Below are 16738 nucleotides of genomic sequence, written 5' to 3' on the forward strand. Positions count from 1 at the left end.
CTTTTTACAAAAATAAATAAAATGGAACTACACACGACTAGAAATGTAGTTTTAGCTAGTTGCATCTAAAAAGAAAAAATATTGCATTCACATTTTTAATGAGAAACATGACGAAATTAGCCTCCGATTTGTGATTTAGATCGTTTTCAGGTTTGGGCCTATGTGTAATGCTCTTTTTAAAGATCTATGTCTAAGCTGTGCTACCATGATTGCTTCACATTACAACAGGCCTGATACAGTGGTTTCCTTATATTGTTTCAGTATTTGATGTTGTCTCTCTCAACCTACTACTAGTAGTTTTAAAAGAAGTAGAACTGCTTACTGAATATGTGAGAAAATGTTGTAATGCACCTTGGTCCTCAAAATGAGATTGATGTGTGTGTGACAGACGTACTCCACCATTACACACAGACCCAAAGTTAAAATGCAGACGTTGCACCTTTTTGTCACTCAAGGCATGCGTGTGTTTGTCGTGTAGACGTGCAGAATGATTAGTTGTTTAGTTGCTAGTCTGTTCAAAAGAGGAGACGGAGCCAAAAAGTCTTTATAAGATGCAATAGAAACATATCGCTTGGTGCGCCTGTTTGTTACAACTGCTAACTATTCTGTAACATAGACATATATATTCATTTAGTTTTTGGGCCCGTTTGTCTCAGCATGTTAAGCCTTTCCCTTTTTTTATTTGGTTTTTTGAGCCGTTTTAGGCGCCTGTTATCTCCATGCAGTGGCTGAATAGATGACGCTGCTGGCAGCGACTCAATCTTTCATCTCCATCGCTATGTGTCCCACTATTTCTGTGTCGTGTCTTTGAGAATGTGAAACTCATCTGTGCTTTGAAACCTATTCTGACCCTGTGATGCTGATGCTTCACAACGGCCCCGATTTGAGTGATTTGTTAGTACATTGGGCCAATGCAGACAGGTGTCCTTCCTGTTTAGTTAATCTGTTTTAAAGAAAAGGTTTCCTGTTCTGGATTTAGCCACAGTCCCCCACATGCAGGTGGAGTATAATCCAACATACACCATATAGTATGAGGGAAAGACCTGGAGTGAAAGGGAAAAATGTCAAGGGAAAAAAAAGAATTGGAAGCTGTTGTTTATTTTGACTACTTTGGAGAACTTTTGTTACCAAACACGAATCCTTACCAAACACTTGTCGTCGGTCCAGCTGATTTTGAATTGTCATTTGTAAATGACAAATGTGTAATCCTTTACTGTTTGCAGTATCTTACTTTCTGCTACATTTCCCCTCTTTTTATCTGTTTGTGATTCCCCCACACCCCTGAGTTTGGTCCTTGTCTAATGTGTTTACATCTCTGATCTTAACTACATTTCAATGCTTGTATCAAGTTCAGGGCAAAGTCAAAGGACTGTAGAAGGTGCTGTTTGGATCACCCGGTTATCAGCAAGTCCTAGGTAGCTTTGTTTGTTTTAGTGCCTTTTGGAAAAGAAAGGAGGAGAGTACCACAACTAATCCCAACAACCAAAACGTAACCCAGCTACTTAAGAAATGTCTTTTCCTACTTTTGGTTTTATTTTCAGCCGTTGGCACTTTCCTGTGTAAAGCTGAACTGTATGTGTGCACATTTCTGCACAGTTCTGACACTACAAGGCAGTTTCGTGGACATGTGTTGTTGTTTGGACTAATGTGAATCAGCAGTAAATATCAGCCCGTGGAAATGTACTTTTTAATGTAGATTTTAATCCATGTTTTTAAAAAAATGTCCCACTGATTTCTTTTTTTTAAAGGGCTGTGTATTTGTTTAATCAGTCTTAAATGCTCCTTTGAACAGCATTACGTCATTCTGGCTCTCTATAGTATTGTTTTTTTATATACAAGACCTTAAAACATTTAAATTAATATTTGCATGTAGTCCTATATTACACCTTGTATGCTGTTACACCATGTATGTCTTTAGATTTAAGTTGCCTTTTTACTTGTGGTATGAGTACAGAATTTAACCGCAATATGTTGTCTTTTATTATCATTGTGTTTGTATGTGCTTCTTTCTTGTCTCTTCCCACCACGCCCGCCCCCCCCACCCCCCCCCCCACCCCCATTCTTACAATAAAGAAAAAAGAGAAGAAAAAGTGTCATTGTTGCGTATCAATAGGGAGATATTCTGACATCGAGGAAATATTACTCTGGCATTATGCACAAAATGCTCATAACCATACATTTTTTATTCATACAATTTTAGTTATTACAATTTAGATATTTTATAATTCCCGTCAATTTGAAAAGTTAAACGCTTAACATAAATAGGTTCCCTAAGAGGTTTGAAAGGATTCAGATTAAATAAGAAGATTTGAGTCTAGATTCAGATTGAAAAAAATGTTAAAACCAAACCCTAATTTCAACGCCTTAACAGAAGAAGCAGAGTTTCTGCTGTTTGCTGAGAGATGCATTCATGAAGCACAATGCCTCCCTGTCCTTTGTTTGCTTCCAAGAACATCTTATGTTTCAAAACTCTGATCATCTCCTAGTTCGGCCAGTTTGTGTATAGTGCTAATGACTAAATGTTAAACAACAACACGTAACATTAAACCTGTTAAACATCAACATGTTCACATTGTCATTGTGAGCACGCTGACGTTAGCATTTCACTTAAATCACTGTTGTGCCTCAACAGAGCATGGCTGACGAGTTTTGAGAATAAAGTCAACAACTAACAGTGGTGTTTAAATAGTTCCAGTGTGTATATTTTAATGCTTCGTGGATGATCAGCAGGCTTAAGGCATTGCTCTGTCTTCATACATTTACATCACACAATCCACAGTTAGTAGTAAATACAGTACAGGTAAAGAGGAAGCACATATCTGTCCTAACCACCAGGACTCATGTCTCACATAATCTGACAGGGGGACAATAGACACACAAACGCTCACACACACACACACACACACACACACACACACACACACACACACACACACTCACTCACACACACACACACACACACACACACACACACACACACACACACACACACACAAAGGTTCATTAAAAAAACTGAACACCAACTTGAGGAACACCAACATTCACAAAACCTATCACAGAGTACAGTTCAGGTCAAACCAAGACACACTTGCATACTTTGCTAATATTTCTTTTTTTCCCAACCATTGCTCCATTAGTTAGGTCTATAAAGGCAATTACAACACATTAAACGTTCACATTGTACATATCTGGCAATATCTGCTCATACCACCGGATACTGGCACAGATAGGCACATAGGTCCATGTGGAAAAAGGTAAGATGCCAGTCAGGCAGAATGATTTCTGGTCCATGAAATGCTTCTATTTATGTATCAAGCATGAGAGAGTTCAAGGCATCTAAATGTTTTTCAAGCAGGTTGTTACATTGTAAATCTGTCACTCCAGTCCTGTCAGCTCTGCACAAATGTTTTTTTTTTTTTTAAATGTAACGACTTAAGATGGAGGGCACGGTCCACATGCACAGCAAATCCACTCAGTGGATGTTCATCAGCTGACTGTAGACATGCTCTAAGATCTGACAGTAGGCCTGATCTTTGGGAGCGTGGCAACTCAGAGAGCCCTGAGGAAGAAGAGAGAAAGTTGTACAAGTTAGGTCAGCTGGAAAAGTTTTAGAACCATCACCTAATATCTGCCCATCTTCTATAAATCATCCTACCTTGATCTTGTCCATCATGGTCGTATCAGGACACCAATACTGGGTGAACTGGACGATATCGGGCGCTGTCCTGTAGTAGTCAACCAGTAGCATCTGTGGAGGAAATACACAGATCTTTTATACACAGGATATAGAGTATATTTCAAAAAAAATCATCAGGCAAATGTGGATTTCTCTGCAGTGTTTTTGTAGGGCTGAGGCTTCAGTATCCGTACCATCTCATTAAGAACATCACTGGTGAGAAAGTTGTCCTGTACGTAGGTTACCTCTACAGCCACTGGGATACCGTGGTCATTAGGCCGTTGCTGCAGGAAGGCAGATTATGTGTTAGTTTAGCAGAAACATGAGAACAAGTGTCAGAAGAGGTTCTTTTTTTTTTTTTACTTTTTTGCATTTTTTCCCTCATTTTGTATTTAATTATGAGGTTCAAATTTCAAAAAGTAATTTTGGTTCAAATTCAAATTTTATTTGTCACATACACAAATGTATTGTGTACCTGTTCCGGCTCAATAAAAACAATAACAATAAAATCCAGAAATAAATAGGTATATACAACACAATAGATGTCATAATGGATGGTAAACATGTTGACATCGTCAGAGTTGCACTTGAACATATCCCAGTCTGTGCGTTCCAGAGCGTCCTGAAAGGCGGCCTCTGATTGGTCAGTCCAGCGTGTCACCTCCCTTTACACGGGCTTCCTGCTTAAGCCGTTGTTTATATTTTGGCTTGAGGAAAAATTGCAGCATGGTCAGATTTACCGAACGGAGGGAGAGACTTTGTTTTGTAGCCGTCCTTGAAGGGTGAGTAACAGTGAACCAGGGATCTCTCTCCTCTGGTCTGGGACTCATTATAGACAATAAACTCAACTTCAAGGAACATGTCACTAACATCCAGAAACGCAACACATGTTGTCTATGTATCTTAATGTGATGTGTTTTGTATATGTGTTACATGTTTTATCTGTTCTATATGTGGTGTTGTCCTATGGAAAGAAGATCTGTCTGTCTGTCTGTCTGTCTGTCTGTCTGTCTGTCTGTCTGTCTGCCAAAGGTCAGGTCTGACTCTTCAGGTTAGCACTGTTAAAATCCCCGTCTACGATGACGGCTGTGTCCCGATGTTGGTGGTTAACGAGAGCCTCATGTAGTTCAGACAGAGCAGTGTCAGTGTTTGCTGATATAAACGGCACAGATTATAACCTAGGTGAATTCCAGAGGAAGGTAAAACTGGCGCCATTTGATTGTCAGGAGCTCCAACGAGCAGGAATGTGTGAGATGATGGACGTTCCTACTGTCACATTTTAAAGAGCAGAGTTTACTAGGCTACAATGTCGTCAAATTGCTTACCAAGATCATGTACCACCTTTTTCATTCCACACACACACACACACACACACACACACACACACACACACACACACATGGAGCACGACACACAGAGGAACACACATAATACATTATGTTGGATGGATATCCTTGGCCTCAAACATTTTGTTATGAGTGCATAAAGTTAGTTGCGTGGATTGTTGATACATTAGACGTTAGATTGTTACATGTCGCGTGCCAGAATACATTCACAGAAGTGGTGCTTTTAACAACATTAGTGCTTCGGTTTGGTTTAGATCACTTTTATTTTGGGGGGGGATTCAAATTATTGGCCGTCGTTATTTAAAAAGACTCTAAAACAGACTTAAATTATGGACCTTTGGCAGTGAGGGGGGTCTTTCAAACCACCCGAACCCCCCCTCTGTCTACGGGCTTGCTAAGCTATGGAATAAGAAGGTGAGTATAGTGATGCCTGTGTCCTCACCTCAGGTGGTGGTACGACCCAGAATGGGGTTATTGTGGACGCCACACCTTGATTCCCGTGATAATACGGTCCTGAAAGAGAAAATAAGTTAAAAGCTGTTTGGCCGGATGGTCAGAAAGCCCAGGTTTTGATGAGACAACCACGGTTCATGGTAATGGTGATGCATTGACATGCCATGGCAAATACTGTAAGTTGTTGCTGATTTAGAAACTCCACATTTCCCTTTTAATACATTCCTTACAATGTGGCTACAATCATTGTGGAGCAGCTCCTAAAGGATGTTGTGTCATTTTTCTTTTTTCGTCTACTTTCGTCTACTTTCTTCTTACATTCATTACTCTCTCTTTTTTTGACTTATTTTCTAGCGAAACAATAGAGCAGTACAAATAAAACGGAAACATTTATTACCTTTTCCATTACTGTCATTCAAATGCTGCTATACACTCTAAGGACACTTTACCCCTCATACACATTTCATTCAAGTGCAATATTTGTATCCTATGTTACCAAATGCTATCTGTAGACATGTTCCCCATCACCCTATTCCATTCTTATACATAGCATAATTATTTAGGTAGTGAATCTCATGGGTCACTATTTCTGACATACACTTTTTGTAATTGCATATATTGTAAATATACCTTTTGTAACTCCTGCTTTGTAATGTATATAGTATTAATTCAGTAATACTATTCAATGCTACATAATTTCCTGGCACAGGATCAATAAAGCCTGTTATCTAACTGTTTTCACAGCTCCCTGCGTACGAGGTTTTCACAGAGAATAACAAAAATCCATTGCATCAATATACTAGTCCTCCACTGTGTATGAAGGCAGGCACGTACCACAGATGATGCCCAGACAGGGCTGGAAGCCGTTGTTTGAACCCTGCAGCCTCAGCTGATGGTCCATCTGGGAGTCGATGTCCTGCAGCGACGGCAGAGCCGGACCGCGCGGGTGACTGTGGTACCAGCCCACCAACGACAGGCCGCGCATGAACAGGTTCTGACAGATCTGGAGCAGAGTCAAAACGACAGAAGCCGATTAGAAGGAAAAAAAAGCCCTAACTTTTGTTTCACTTGAGTAAAAGTGATTTAGAATGGACTTTGCTAGTTCACAGAAGTTGTTCAGCAATAACTGGATAGACTTTTCTTTGGTTTTGGCAGTTACAGTTTGGCTTTTAACTGCAAAGTTTCATATGTTTGCATTTCATATTTGTTAAGGAAAAACTCAGGAGCAACACAACTCATTTCACATATGTGAAGAAGGTTCGGGAGACCTTGATGAATTACACGGAAGCATTTAATGAACACTCAATTGAGGAGACAATTAGGCAGGCAGTACAGTTTAAACACAATGCGTTATTGTGCAGTGCCGTCCCAACTCTCTGAAGTTCCTGTCCTCCTGAAGGTCTATTTAAACTCATGCTGGAGACGTTACATTGAGCTGAACCTTGAACAAAGATATTGCAGGCGCCGTTAACACAGATACTAAATCGTGTGGCTGGCCCACCGACCTCCAAAAGGAGACAGCCCTGAGACAAAACAGTCCCTTATCATGTAGCTGCCTACGTAGACTCTCTGAATCTGTAGAGAGACAAACAGTTATACATGAAGAGGTTTGGTTGTTAAAGAATGGCTGAATATTCTCGTCCCCTGACCTGTGACCTATGAATGACCTGGTGTTGTCTAAGCTTTCCCTTAGTCTCATCATACCACAAGATGGTGTTTCCGGAAATTCCACCACAATATTATGTTAACTGATCTACTTTCAGTGCCGAAAATGCAATACAGTATATTAGTGCACAGAATCTAAAAGGACGTACACTATTTTGAGATTTCACATTAAGGTCTTTATCCCAGGACAGGTCGGTCAGAGCTCGTAACTTGTATCTTGAAACACTTGTAAAACAGACTCTTGGATTTTTAACGTTGCTGCAGTTTATATTTCAAGATTGTTAACAGAAACAAACTAGTATTTAGACCTAATTGAAGTGCCAAAATCACACTCAGCACTGTATACAACGTTAACTTCCCAATGATGGAAATTTAAGAGTCGGTTCTTTGGTTTCTGGCTTTTGGAAAGACAGGTGCATGATGGTGACAAGTGCTGGCTGCTGAAATGTCCTGCAGCACAGGAAGAACTTGTGAATTTTTTAAATGGGTGTTATTCACCTTCATGTTTTCTAAAGACATACATGCTGTTAGTGCAGACTACTGATTCACTGTCCATGTGTTACCTCCTCCTCAACAGCAGAAGCAGAGTCTCTGTCTGCCAGCCTGGTCCGACAGGGGAAAGCCCTTAAGACTGTCAGCACTGAAATACATCAAACACAGAGAGAGAAAGACGCTGGGGTTCAAGATGGCTTCATTATCTTCTAATGTTTATTTCTGGCAGTCACTTTCTCATCTTACTCACGTTGCGTATTTGTATCCCACCGTCCTCCGAGGTATCCCACCACCTCACTGGTAGTCAGGTGACAGTGGAAGTCCTGATGAGGATGAAAAGCAGGTAACTAGGGCTGGGTATCGTTCAGAAAGTTAGATACCGGTACCGATACCAATACCAGTACCGTAGTCTATATGTACGACGTTCCACTTCCGGGATTGCTTCGTTGCCGCGGGAAATTCCGCCGGATGCATGTCTTTTCGCCAATGTCCGTTTACTTCTGCTTTCTTTGTGTTGGAATTTTAAACTCCGGTAGATTCATGAGGACTATGGTTAACTGCTCCTCAGATCTCTGCATGCTTAAATCCAGACAGCTAGCTAGACTATCTGTCCAATCGGAGTTTTCTGTCGCACAACTAAAACAACTTTTGAACGTACACGTTCCACCAAAACAAGTTCCTTCCTGAGGCGGAGCTTAGGACGCCCATGACGATTGTGACTTGTTTAAAGAAATGCCAATAAACCAGAGCCCGTTTTTCTCCCATCCCGGAATGCTGCGTGGACTAGCCAGACCCTCCTCCGCAGCGCTGTGGAGGAAGGTCTGGCAATGCGAGACTACCAATACCGTGACTTCGATACTAGTTTCGTAAACAATATTTTTTTTCGATACCAATTTTATAAAACAAAAATAAATTACAACATACACATATCTTTGTATTTATGTTTCAGCTCCTACTACGTGAGCCGCCTCTCTGTAACGTAGAGTTTTTCCTGCGTGCCTCTTGACGTGTAATGTTAGGCAGCCAATCACAGACATTATTAGATCTTGGTAGAAGCATGCTGCATGCTTACACTCATGCTGATGAGATTTACTCCTCAGGTATATTGGGTATTGAATGACGAGGCATTTTTCAATACTTGATACTTTAGAGGCAATTCGGACGGTGCCTAAAAAGTAGTGAATTCGGTACCCAGCCCTACAGGTAACTTGGTATCTTAACTGTTCAAAGGTACTCAATTACCCTGTTTTAATGTGGTTGTTACGTACCATTAGCAGCAGGACATTACTGGACACGGCTACATTAAAAGGCTGGAATCTGTTGATGGCTGAGAAGGCCGACAGCTCCACGAGTGTGTGTGGATCTCTGAGGATACAAGTTAGAGTCTATCACACTTATGGTTCAAGTTAACACTACATTGTTCCTTCAGAATAAGTCAGTACCTGGCAGCATCCCTGGTGCCCAAGGTGCAATATCTGACAGGAATTCTCTCTCTGTCAGTTCTCCGTGAAACCATTAAGTCTGTAACAGTTAAGATGGACATTTGATTTCCAGTTTGTTGAAACTAAAATAAAAACAATCATGAAACTTGTATATTGAGAGTTATACCATTTAATCCAGGTTTGCTGTTCTTGTTCTTCTCATCTGCCTGCAGAGCTGTCTTCCCTTCCTCTTCATCTTCATCATCATCCTCCTCACTCACCAGGCTCTGGCATCACAGGAAATAAACACAATGTAAGACATAGGATAGTGTAGATACAGCGATACAGGCAGTATAAAAGTATAACACATTATGTGTCATTTTTGCATCGAACTTGAGTCCTTATAGTCTTCCGTTTTTAAAACAAGTGAAAAGATTCCGCCAGTGAAGTGAGAACATTTCCAGAATATTTCATGTTTCCAATGTAAATCAACTTGTTTCAAGTATTTTCTAAAATCAAGTGTCATTTGTCTTTATTCTTTATTTGAGAGCAGCAACCCCTTCTTTGTTGAAACGTGTTAAAGGTCCCATGGTATGAACATTTCACTTTATGAGGTTTTTTAACATTAATATGAGTTCCCCCAGCCTGCATATGGTCCCCTAGTGGCTAGAAATGGCGATGGGTGTAAACCGAGCTCTGGGTATCCTGCTCTGCCTTTGAGAAAATGAAAGCTCAGATGGGCCGATCTGGAATCTGCTCCTTATGAGCTCATAAGGAGCAAGGTTACCTCCCCTTTCTCTGCTTTGCTGGTCCAGAGAATTTGGCCCACCCATGAGAAAGAGAGACATCATGACATGAGACATCCTAAGGAAAGCTCATTGTGGGACTGGCTCTAGTGGCTGTAATTCTGCACCAAGGCTGAATTTCGGGAAAAAGACTTCAGATACAGTATTAGGGGACTACTAAAGCCTATATAAAAGCATCCAAAGAGCACCATGTCATGGGACCTTTAATCACAATGGAAACACTCACTCTCACTGTACCTGCAGATTTTTTCAGAGTTTTAAAAAAAAAAAAAAAAAAGTCTCATGGGAATTAGTTATATCATGTCCACACTGAGGCCACAACCTGTGACAAGATTTTATTTTTATATTAACAAAGTACTGTTCTTTTGCCTCTATCCAACTGCATGCTCTGAAAAAATCTGCAACCTCATTACTCAGTTATACTGTACTACTAAACATTTTAAAGGCTTCATCTTATTTAAGCTTCATCATTCCTTCCTAAAACCAACTTTTTCTTGTTACTAAACCATATAAAAATAAGCAGTTTAGAAGCAGCTTTTTAGTCTTTTCATTGTTCATGCCAATATTTGGGTCATGATGTTTGACCTCGACACACATTAAACTTGATACCGCTGAGGGTAGTATGTGGCCTCGGATATTTAAGGAAATATACTAACCATAGTAAGAAAAATAAAAAGTTATGTTCTGCTCTCACCATGTCTGCGCTGGGTTGGTACTTGTGCAGCCAGGTGGTTTTGTACTGGACCAGCTTCTGGCCCTGGTAGCGTACAGACGCCCAGCCACAGCCAGACTTCTTAGCTGGGTTGACCAGACGTTTGCAGTGTGTTGCCCAGGCACTAGGGGAGTTAAAAATCTGGCCCGTCTCTACCCACCTGATTTTCCCATCATTCAACAGGTCTCCAACAAAGTTCTTACCCTGAAGGGAGCAGAGAAGAGAGACATTTTAAACCAAGAAACAAGACATGTATGTGAGTTGGCTCCTTCAAAAGCGATGTGTATAGTAACATGTCAGGTAAGCTTGATATGAATAACAAGTGCAACCTCATATGACACAGCACTTGCATAAATAATGAATAACAACATTCTTACTGTACCCAGCTGTTATGTGTGTTATTACCAGGTAGTGGATTGCTAGCACGCCGTCCCCTGGCTCCACCAGGCCATCCTTGAGTAGCACTCTCAGGGTGATTCCTCTCCGGGTCAACAGGGAGCCCCGGCCAGAACTGGACCGCAGGTCTGCCTCCTCCCCTCCACTCAGCTCCTCCTCATCCTCCTCTCCTCCATCCTCCACCACCTGTGGAGAGCTGGGTGGCTCTGAGCCTGAGGAAGCACACACACACACACACACACACACACACACACACACACACACACACACACACACACACACACACACACACATTGATGGATCCTAATGTGCTCAGGTCGCTGGAGTGATATGTGGGTGCAATGCTAATGTTAAAAATCATAACCGTGCCATGTTACGAGCACGTATAATGTTTTCAGGTCATATCACTCAGATCTCTATAAGTTACATCAGGAAGAAAGCCAAATAGCCATTATTTGAACTATAATGACTTTATAATGAAAGCTCCACTGTAATGGAAGCCAGCATCATTCATAATTGCAGCAAGCTAAAATGATAGCACCCCTGTCATGGTGAAAGGAATCTCAAGGGTCCAAAATAGGCAAACGATATTCTAAATTGGCATTTCATTAATTACGGCTAAGCTATGCGGTTGGCCTTTTGTTTCCACCTCCCATTAGGCATGGCTCTCTCCGCAAGAAGAGGCCTGTTCCCCCCTCTGTTAATTTCCTTCAGAATTACAATTAAACCCCTCTTTTATTATTCTCACCCATATCTCTGAAAGCGTCGGAGAGCGCCTTTAAATCCAACTCGGTCAAAGCTGCTTCTTTTCCGGGCACTTTAAGCTGTGCGGGGGTTGAGCTGCTCCGGGCAGATTTTACAGATACACTTCGCCACACTAGCTCCGGCTATTATTCAAAAACATAAAATGAAGGCGTCTGTGGCTCTGCGGTGTAGTTTCCTTGTTGTGTTGCTTTAATGTCAGTTCCCCTCCCCTTTCTTTCTCCCTCTCCTCGTCCTTGTCACTCTCCCTGTGTTCTTCTGAATGGCTGTCTGACGTGCCGTGCCGGTCTAGATATCTGCCATTATTTACTCATTCATGAGACTAAAAATACCACACTGTCATTATTAATGTTAAGTAATCGGTTGGGGTTGTAGGAAATGTATTACATGTTATTGAAATGTAAACAATGTAGCGATTAATCTGCGTTTCCTCCGGAAAAATGAAGTGTCGCCCTGTGCGCGTGAGCCAACCGCTATTTGGCATTTAGGCAGATTAAAAATAGCCTACATCCTGAAAATGATAGTGTCTTTATACCATAACCTATGGTCGGTGATTCGTATGCTGTTATAATACAACCCTGTCCCTTACTTTACTATGTTATAGCCTACTGTGGTTTTCTCCACTAGGCTACACCAGAGACTGTAAAGGGCTACACCGAGACCGAGGTTCCTTTTTTATCTCTGAAAAGAAGCACATTTACCGGGAAGCAGCCTGCGGAGGGCAGCAAATCTCCAGCACTGTCTTAACTGGGTTCAGTTCCTGTTACCTCTAGCCTACCTGTTGTTATTACAGGCCTAAACACCCGCATGTGTTTGGCTCCAAAATACTCTGTTATGTGGTCAAAGCTACAGTTCAGCAGTAGTGGAAAGTAAGTGCACATTTACTAAAATAGCCTACTGTACAATTTTGAAGTCCTACTTCTATTGATAGCCTACCGTATGCTTCTGCTCCAGTGGGCTACTTTTCAGAGTATAATTCAGTTGACATTTCTGTCAAACATTTGACATATAGACCTATAGCCTGATTTAATTTTCACATTTACTGTACACAATAATCATATTAAATAATTAAAAGCTGCTGATTAATAGCATATTTCTGCCTTTTTGCTTGCAAAAACAGTAGACCTAAACAAAGTAGTTTCTATTCCATTCTATGATTCATATTAGATATTAAACTATCCAACATGGCTAGGTCAACTTGTTATTGGACCTGGGGGAAAATCTTGTTGCTGAGGCCCAATTGACGTTGCTTGAATACTTTCAATAGCATACTTGACAGTATATTAATAACGGTGGCATCCTGTTGCACTAATATTTGCTCCTTGTAAACTTACAAGGAGCAGCCCTGAATGTGTGCTCTTTGTCAGTCCAAATCTCAAGTGAATTTATACAAAGCACAAGTTTGTGACACAAGTTTTTCCTTAGATTCAGATTACAGGAATTAGAAGGCATATTTGCACAAAGTAGACATCCCTTAGGCTTAGTGGATCTCTCCCAGTAGATACTGAATGTTAATAGAGGCAAAGCCAACACTTCTTTAAACATCAGGGACTTGTTGCCAGAAGATGGAGACATTTTCCATTATTTATATAGTAAGTCATGAGCCTCCGTAGAGGTCAGGTAAATGTGTGTGTGTCATTATCATACCTGCTAGCTCCTGGTATTTTAATCAGATCATGTGACCATGTGCTTTTGTATTATAAAAGAGCACAAGCTATTTCAGTAATTTGTGAAATGTATAACTTTAGTCCTCTGTAAGGTACTTATAGCCTCTACACAAAGACAGCATAATAATGATCCTGAATGTTCCTTGAAATGCATTATGTGGCACAACGCTATAGACTGGGTTGTCAACACTAGTGGTTTTAAGTAGGGATGTATGTCGATTCGACAGGGTCCTTTTTCCACATTACTGCACACGATTGACCTAGATTGTCGTGTCTGTGTGTTGCTTTGACACTGTAGAGAGGCTGCAGTGTTGTTGCACTTTCCCCATGGCTTTTTGGTATGGATCAGCTAAGCAGCTGTTGGACTACTGAATTTGAATACCATTTTCAGTCGCCCTTAATTAGAAGGAGCAAAACTTGATCTCCCTCTATTTACACTTGTTTTTATTTGTTTTTATCTCGGGTTAATTCAAGGGGCGAGCCCAAACATCAGTATCACCATCCAGATTACTTAGATTACCACACATAGGCTATTCAACAATGGATTTTTAAATTCCTTGACAAATGATTGTTTTATTTCACTCCTCTTCTGTTAAAAATAACTGTACAGAATACCACTGGAGTCAAAGATGGCTTTCATGGAACTTTATGCTTTCCGCACACCGCTGAGGATGTCCCCTTACCGGCTAGCAATGTATCCCGGTGGTACATGTGTGCGGTAGTTTGTATGCACATAATTGTTGTTCTAAAATTTCCTTCGGGATGAATGAATCTATTTCTGCTGAGAAGCTAAGTGATGATTCAAGATGGCTGACACTCGTTTTTACGTCGGCAATCTCCGTAAAAAAACGACGTCCAACCCCCTATGGGCTATGCGGAAGTACTGGCTGTAGTCCTTTGCCTCTGGAAAAATTTATACCGATGACGTAAAATGACGATTTTTGCGTCATCGGTATACATTTTTCCAGACCCACAATACAGAGATCTCCCCTCTCAGGGGGACATGAGGGAGGGAAGCACGGTCATTCAAAAATACTACCGTGTTTCTACTGATACAAAGCTTAATGCTAAATCGGTGAAGTATCCCTTTAATAGTAATAAGTAATAAGATATCCTTGCAAAATGCAAGGAAAAGGATTCAAGAATGATAAATGTGTCTATTTTGTAATCAAAATGTCTGTAGTCTTGGATAATGATCACTCTACAGCCCAAAATGTATGTATTCTTGGTTAATAAAACTCTATAGTCTGGTAAGATTATATCGACCAAATTTGTCTCTTTTCGTACTCAAATGATCCTGTTGTCCACTACAGTGAACATGCTGTAAAATAAAAATTAAAATGTGTAAATTGTGAGATGTTTTTTTTTTAACCCTAAACAGGTATGGAATCACAAAAAATATGATAAATAAATATGGAAAAAACTTATTTTCCTTGGTTCTCAGGAGGATAAAGAATGCAACACAAAATTAGCAACTATGATAATATAAAATTAAAGTAATTTTTTAAGAGATCTGTGCCTCAAATGGGGGGGGGCACAAGCATTTTTGGGGGCGGGCCCGGCCCCCTATGGCCCGCCCATAGCGACGGGTGTGGAGACATTGTAACCAAAGTATATAAAAAGTGGAAAGCCTGACACATGTAGTTTGAAAGTACTTTTTTTTTTTTTTTTTAAATCTTAATGGATAACACCCTGAATCAAAGGTCTGAATTATCAAGAAGCCAAGCAATGAGCAATACTGAGGCACAGATTCCCCATGCTCATTTAAAAAAAAATTAAATCCCCCTTTTTATAATGCATCTTTTATAAAAGTCAGAGTTAATGACAAAACTAATGTCTCCAGTATGAAAGCCTCTGAGCAAAATTTAAATTAAGTGTCTGATTGATAGACTGGGAGCAAGTCATTAGTGCAGTAGTTGGCCAGCAGTGGTGCAGAATATAAATTATGAGAGTATAAAGTATCCAAAGTTCTCCATTCAATAATCTGCTGAAGTATGCTATTACAGTATTTGATTGCAAATGTGCTCAAGTATAACAAGTAATTACTTGTTTAACATTAAGACATGTTCAATTGCCTATATTTTGAATCAGTAGATATAAATATATTTTCTACTAGATACAGGTGAGATACTCGAGGTAATGTTATGATGATGTATGGCTGTGCTTATACCGCATGATTAATTCATGTTTTCTGCCCTAACTTCCTTGGAGAATATAATGGAATAGCTTCCACATCTTTTCCAGAAGAGACACTCCTATTTTCAAAAGTCTTAACCAAAGGAAATGTGAAAATGGAAACGTGTCTGGTTGAGTCAATGCATGTTTACATTCATACATTACATTCATTTAAAGTTGAGGATGATTTTTTTTTTTTTGCAGGTCTCCCAGACTTGGTTCCTGACCCTTACTACATCCAAGCTGCCTCTTACATCCAGAGAGTGCAGATGTACGCACTTCGCTGTGCTGCTGAAGAAAACTGTCTTTCCAGGTACACTTATTTATATGACATCACACCGCATTACTGTAATATGTCAGTCAAGTCGAGACCAATGAAATCAGTAATTAGTTACTTAGTGAAGGTACGAGTATTATTACCGCTTGTCTTTTTTCTGACATTTTGTCATGCACATGCTCTCTACTGTGTGATAAAATGTTATTCCAAAAATCAATGGGGTATACACTTATTAATAAATTAATAATGATAATCATCGAGGGTTCTTTTGAGGTTGCCACATTAGGATGTGCGTTGGCCTCAGGCCCATTTGGAAGCTATAGTAGCTGTGACAGAGCGGCTGGACATAAACTGGGCAACCGCCCGAGATTCTCTCCTCTGATCTCAGCAGCCACTTTGCCAAGTAAAAGAAACTCTGAAGTGAAAGGCAAAGGATTCCTGAGGTGAATGCAAAAACTGCTGAGGCAAGACCAGAAACCACCCTTGTCGCTTGCACAGTAATGCACCATTATGTAAAGTGGAGGAGAAGGAGTTCAATGTGCAGTGAGGTGTGTGTACAGGATAAAGTGATGTAAAGATACCACAAACACAAAGGTGATCAAAGCCAACCCCAGTTGTGCTCTCAGTTATTTCGTGGCATTTCTAGTCTTAGTGAAGATACTTGAGGTAAACTTGGCTCATTCCCTTTCTGTTTCATTTTGCTTTAGGTCTGCTAATCACCCGAATGTGAGGGACCTCGACTACACAGTCCTGCTGCGGTTCCCACAGCGAGTGAAGAACCAAGGAACAGCTGACTTCCTCCCAGTGAAGCCCAGTGTAACCCATGTTAAAATATGACATAAGTAAGAATAGTTTAAAAGCTGCATAAATAAGTTTGGAAGTTAAAAGTG

At 40.4% G+C, this 16738-nt stretch overlaps 1 protein-coding gene across 1 annotated transcript; it reads right to left on the bottom strand.

The window, feature by feature from the left end:
- Nucleotides 1–3290: 3290 nt before the first annotated feature.
- On the bottom strand, nucleotides 3291–12339 carry mpnd (MPN domain containing). Its single transcript, XM_031318495.2, has 13 exons — nucleotides 11716–12339; nucleotides 10977–11179; nucleotides 10554–10775; nucleotides 9241–9340; nucleotides 9075–9153; nucleotides 8901–8997; nucleotides 7883–7955; nucleotides 7704–7780; nucleotides 6310–6478; nucleotides 5465–5535; nucleotides 3871–3960; nucleotides 3656–3748; nucleotides 3291–3559 (listed from the first exon to the last, which is right to left on the bottom strand). Exons 1-13 carry the CDS (start codon nucleotides 11717–11719, stop codon nucleotides 3473–3475), a joined length of 1365 nt encoding a protein of 454 aa, XP_031174355.1. The 5' UTR covers nucleotides 11720–12339; the 3' UTR covers nucleotides 3291–3472.
- Between the last annotated feature and the right edge of the window lie 4399 nt (nucleotides 12340–16738).

This window comes from Sander lucioperca, chromosome 2, assembly GCF_008315115.2.
Source record: "Sander lucioperca isolate FBNREF2018 chromosome 2, SLUC_FBN_1.2, whole genome shotgun sequence".
Taxonomy (NCBI): Eukaryota; Metazoa; Chordata; class Actinopteri; order Perciformes; family Percidae; genus Sander; species Sander lucioperca.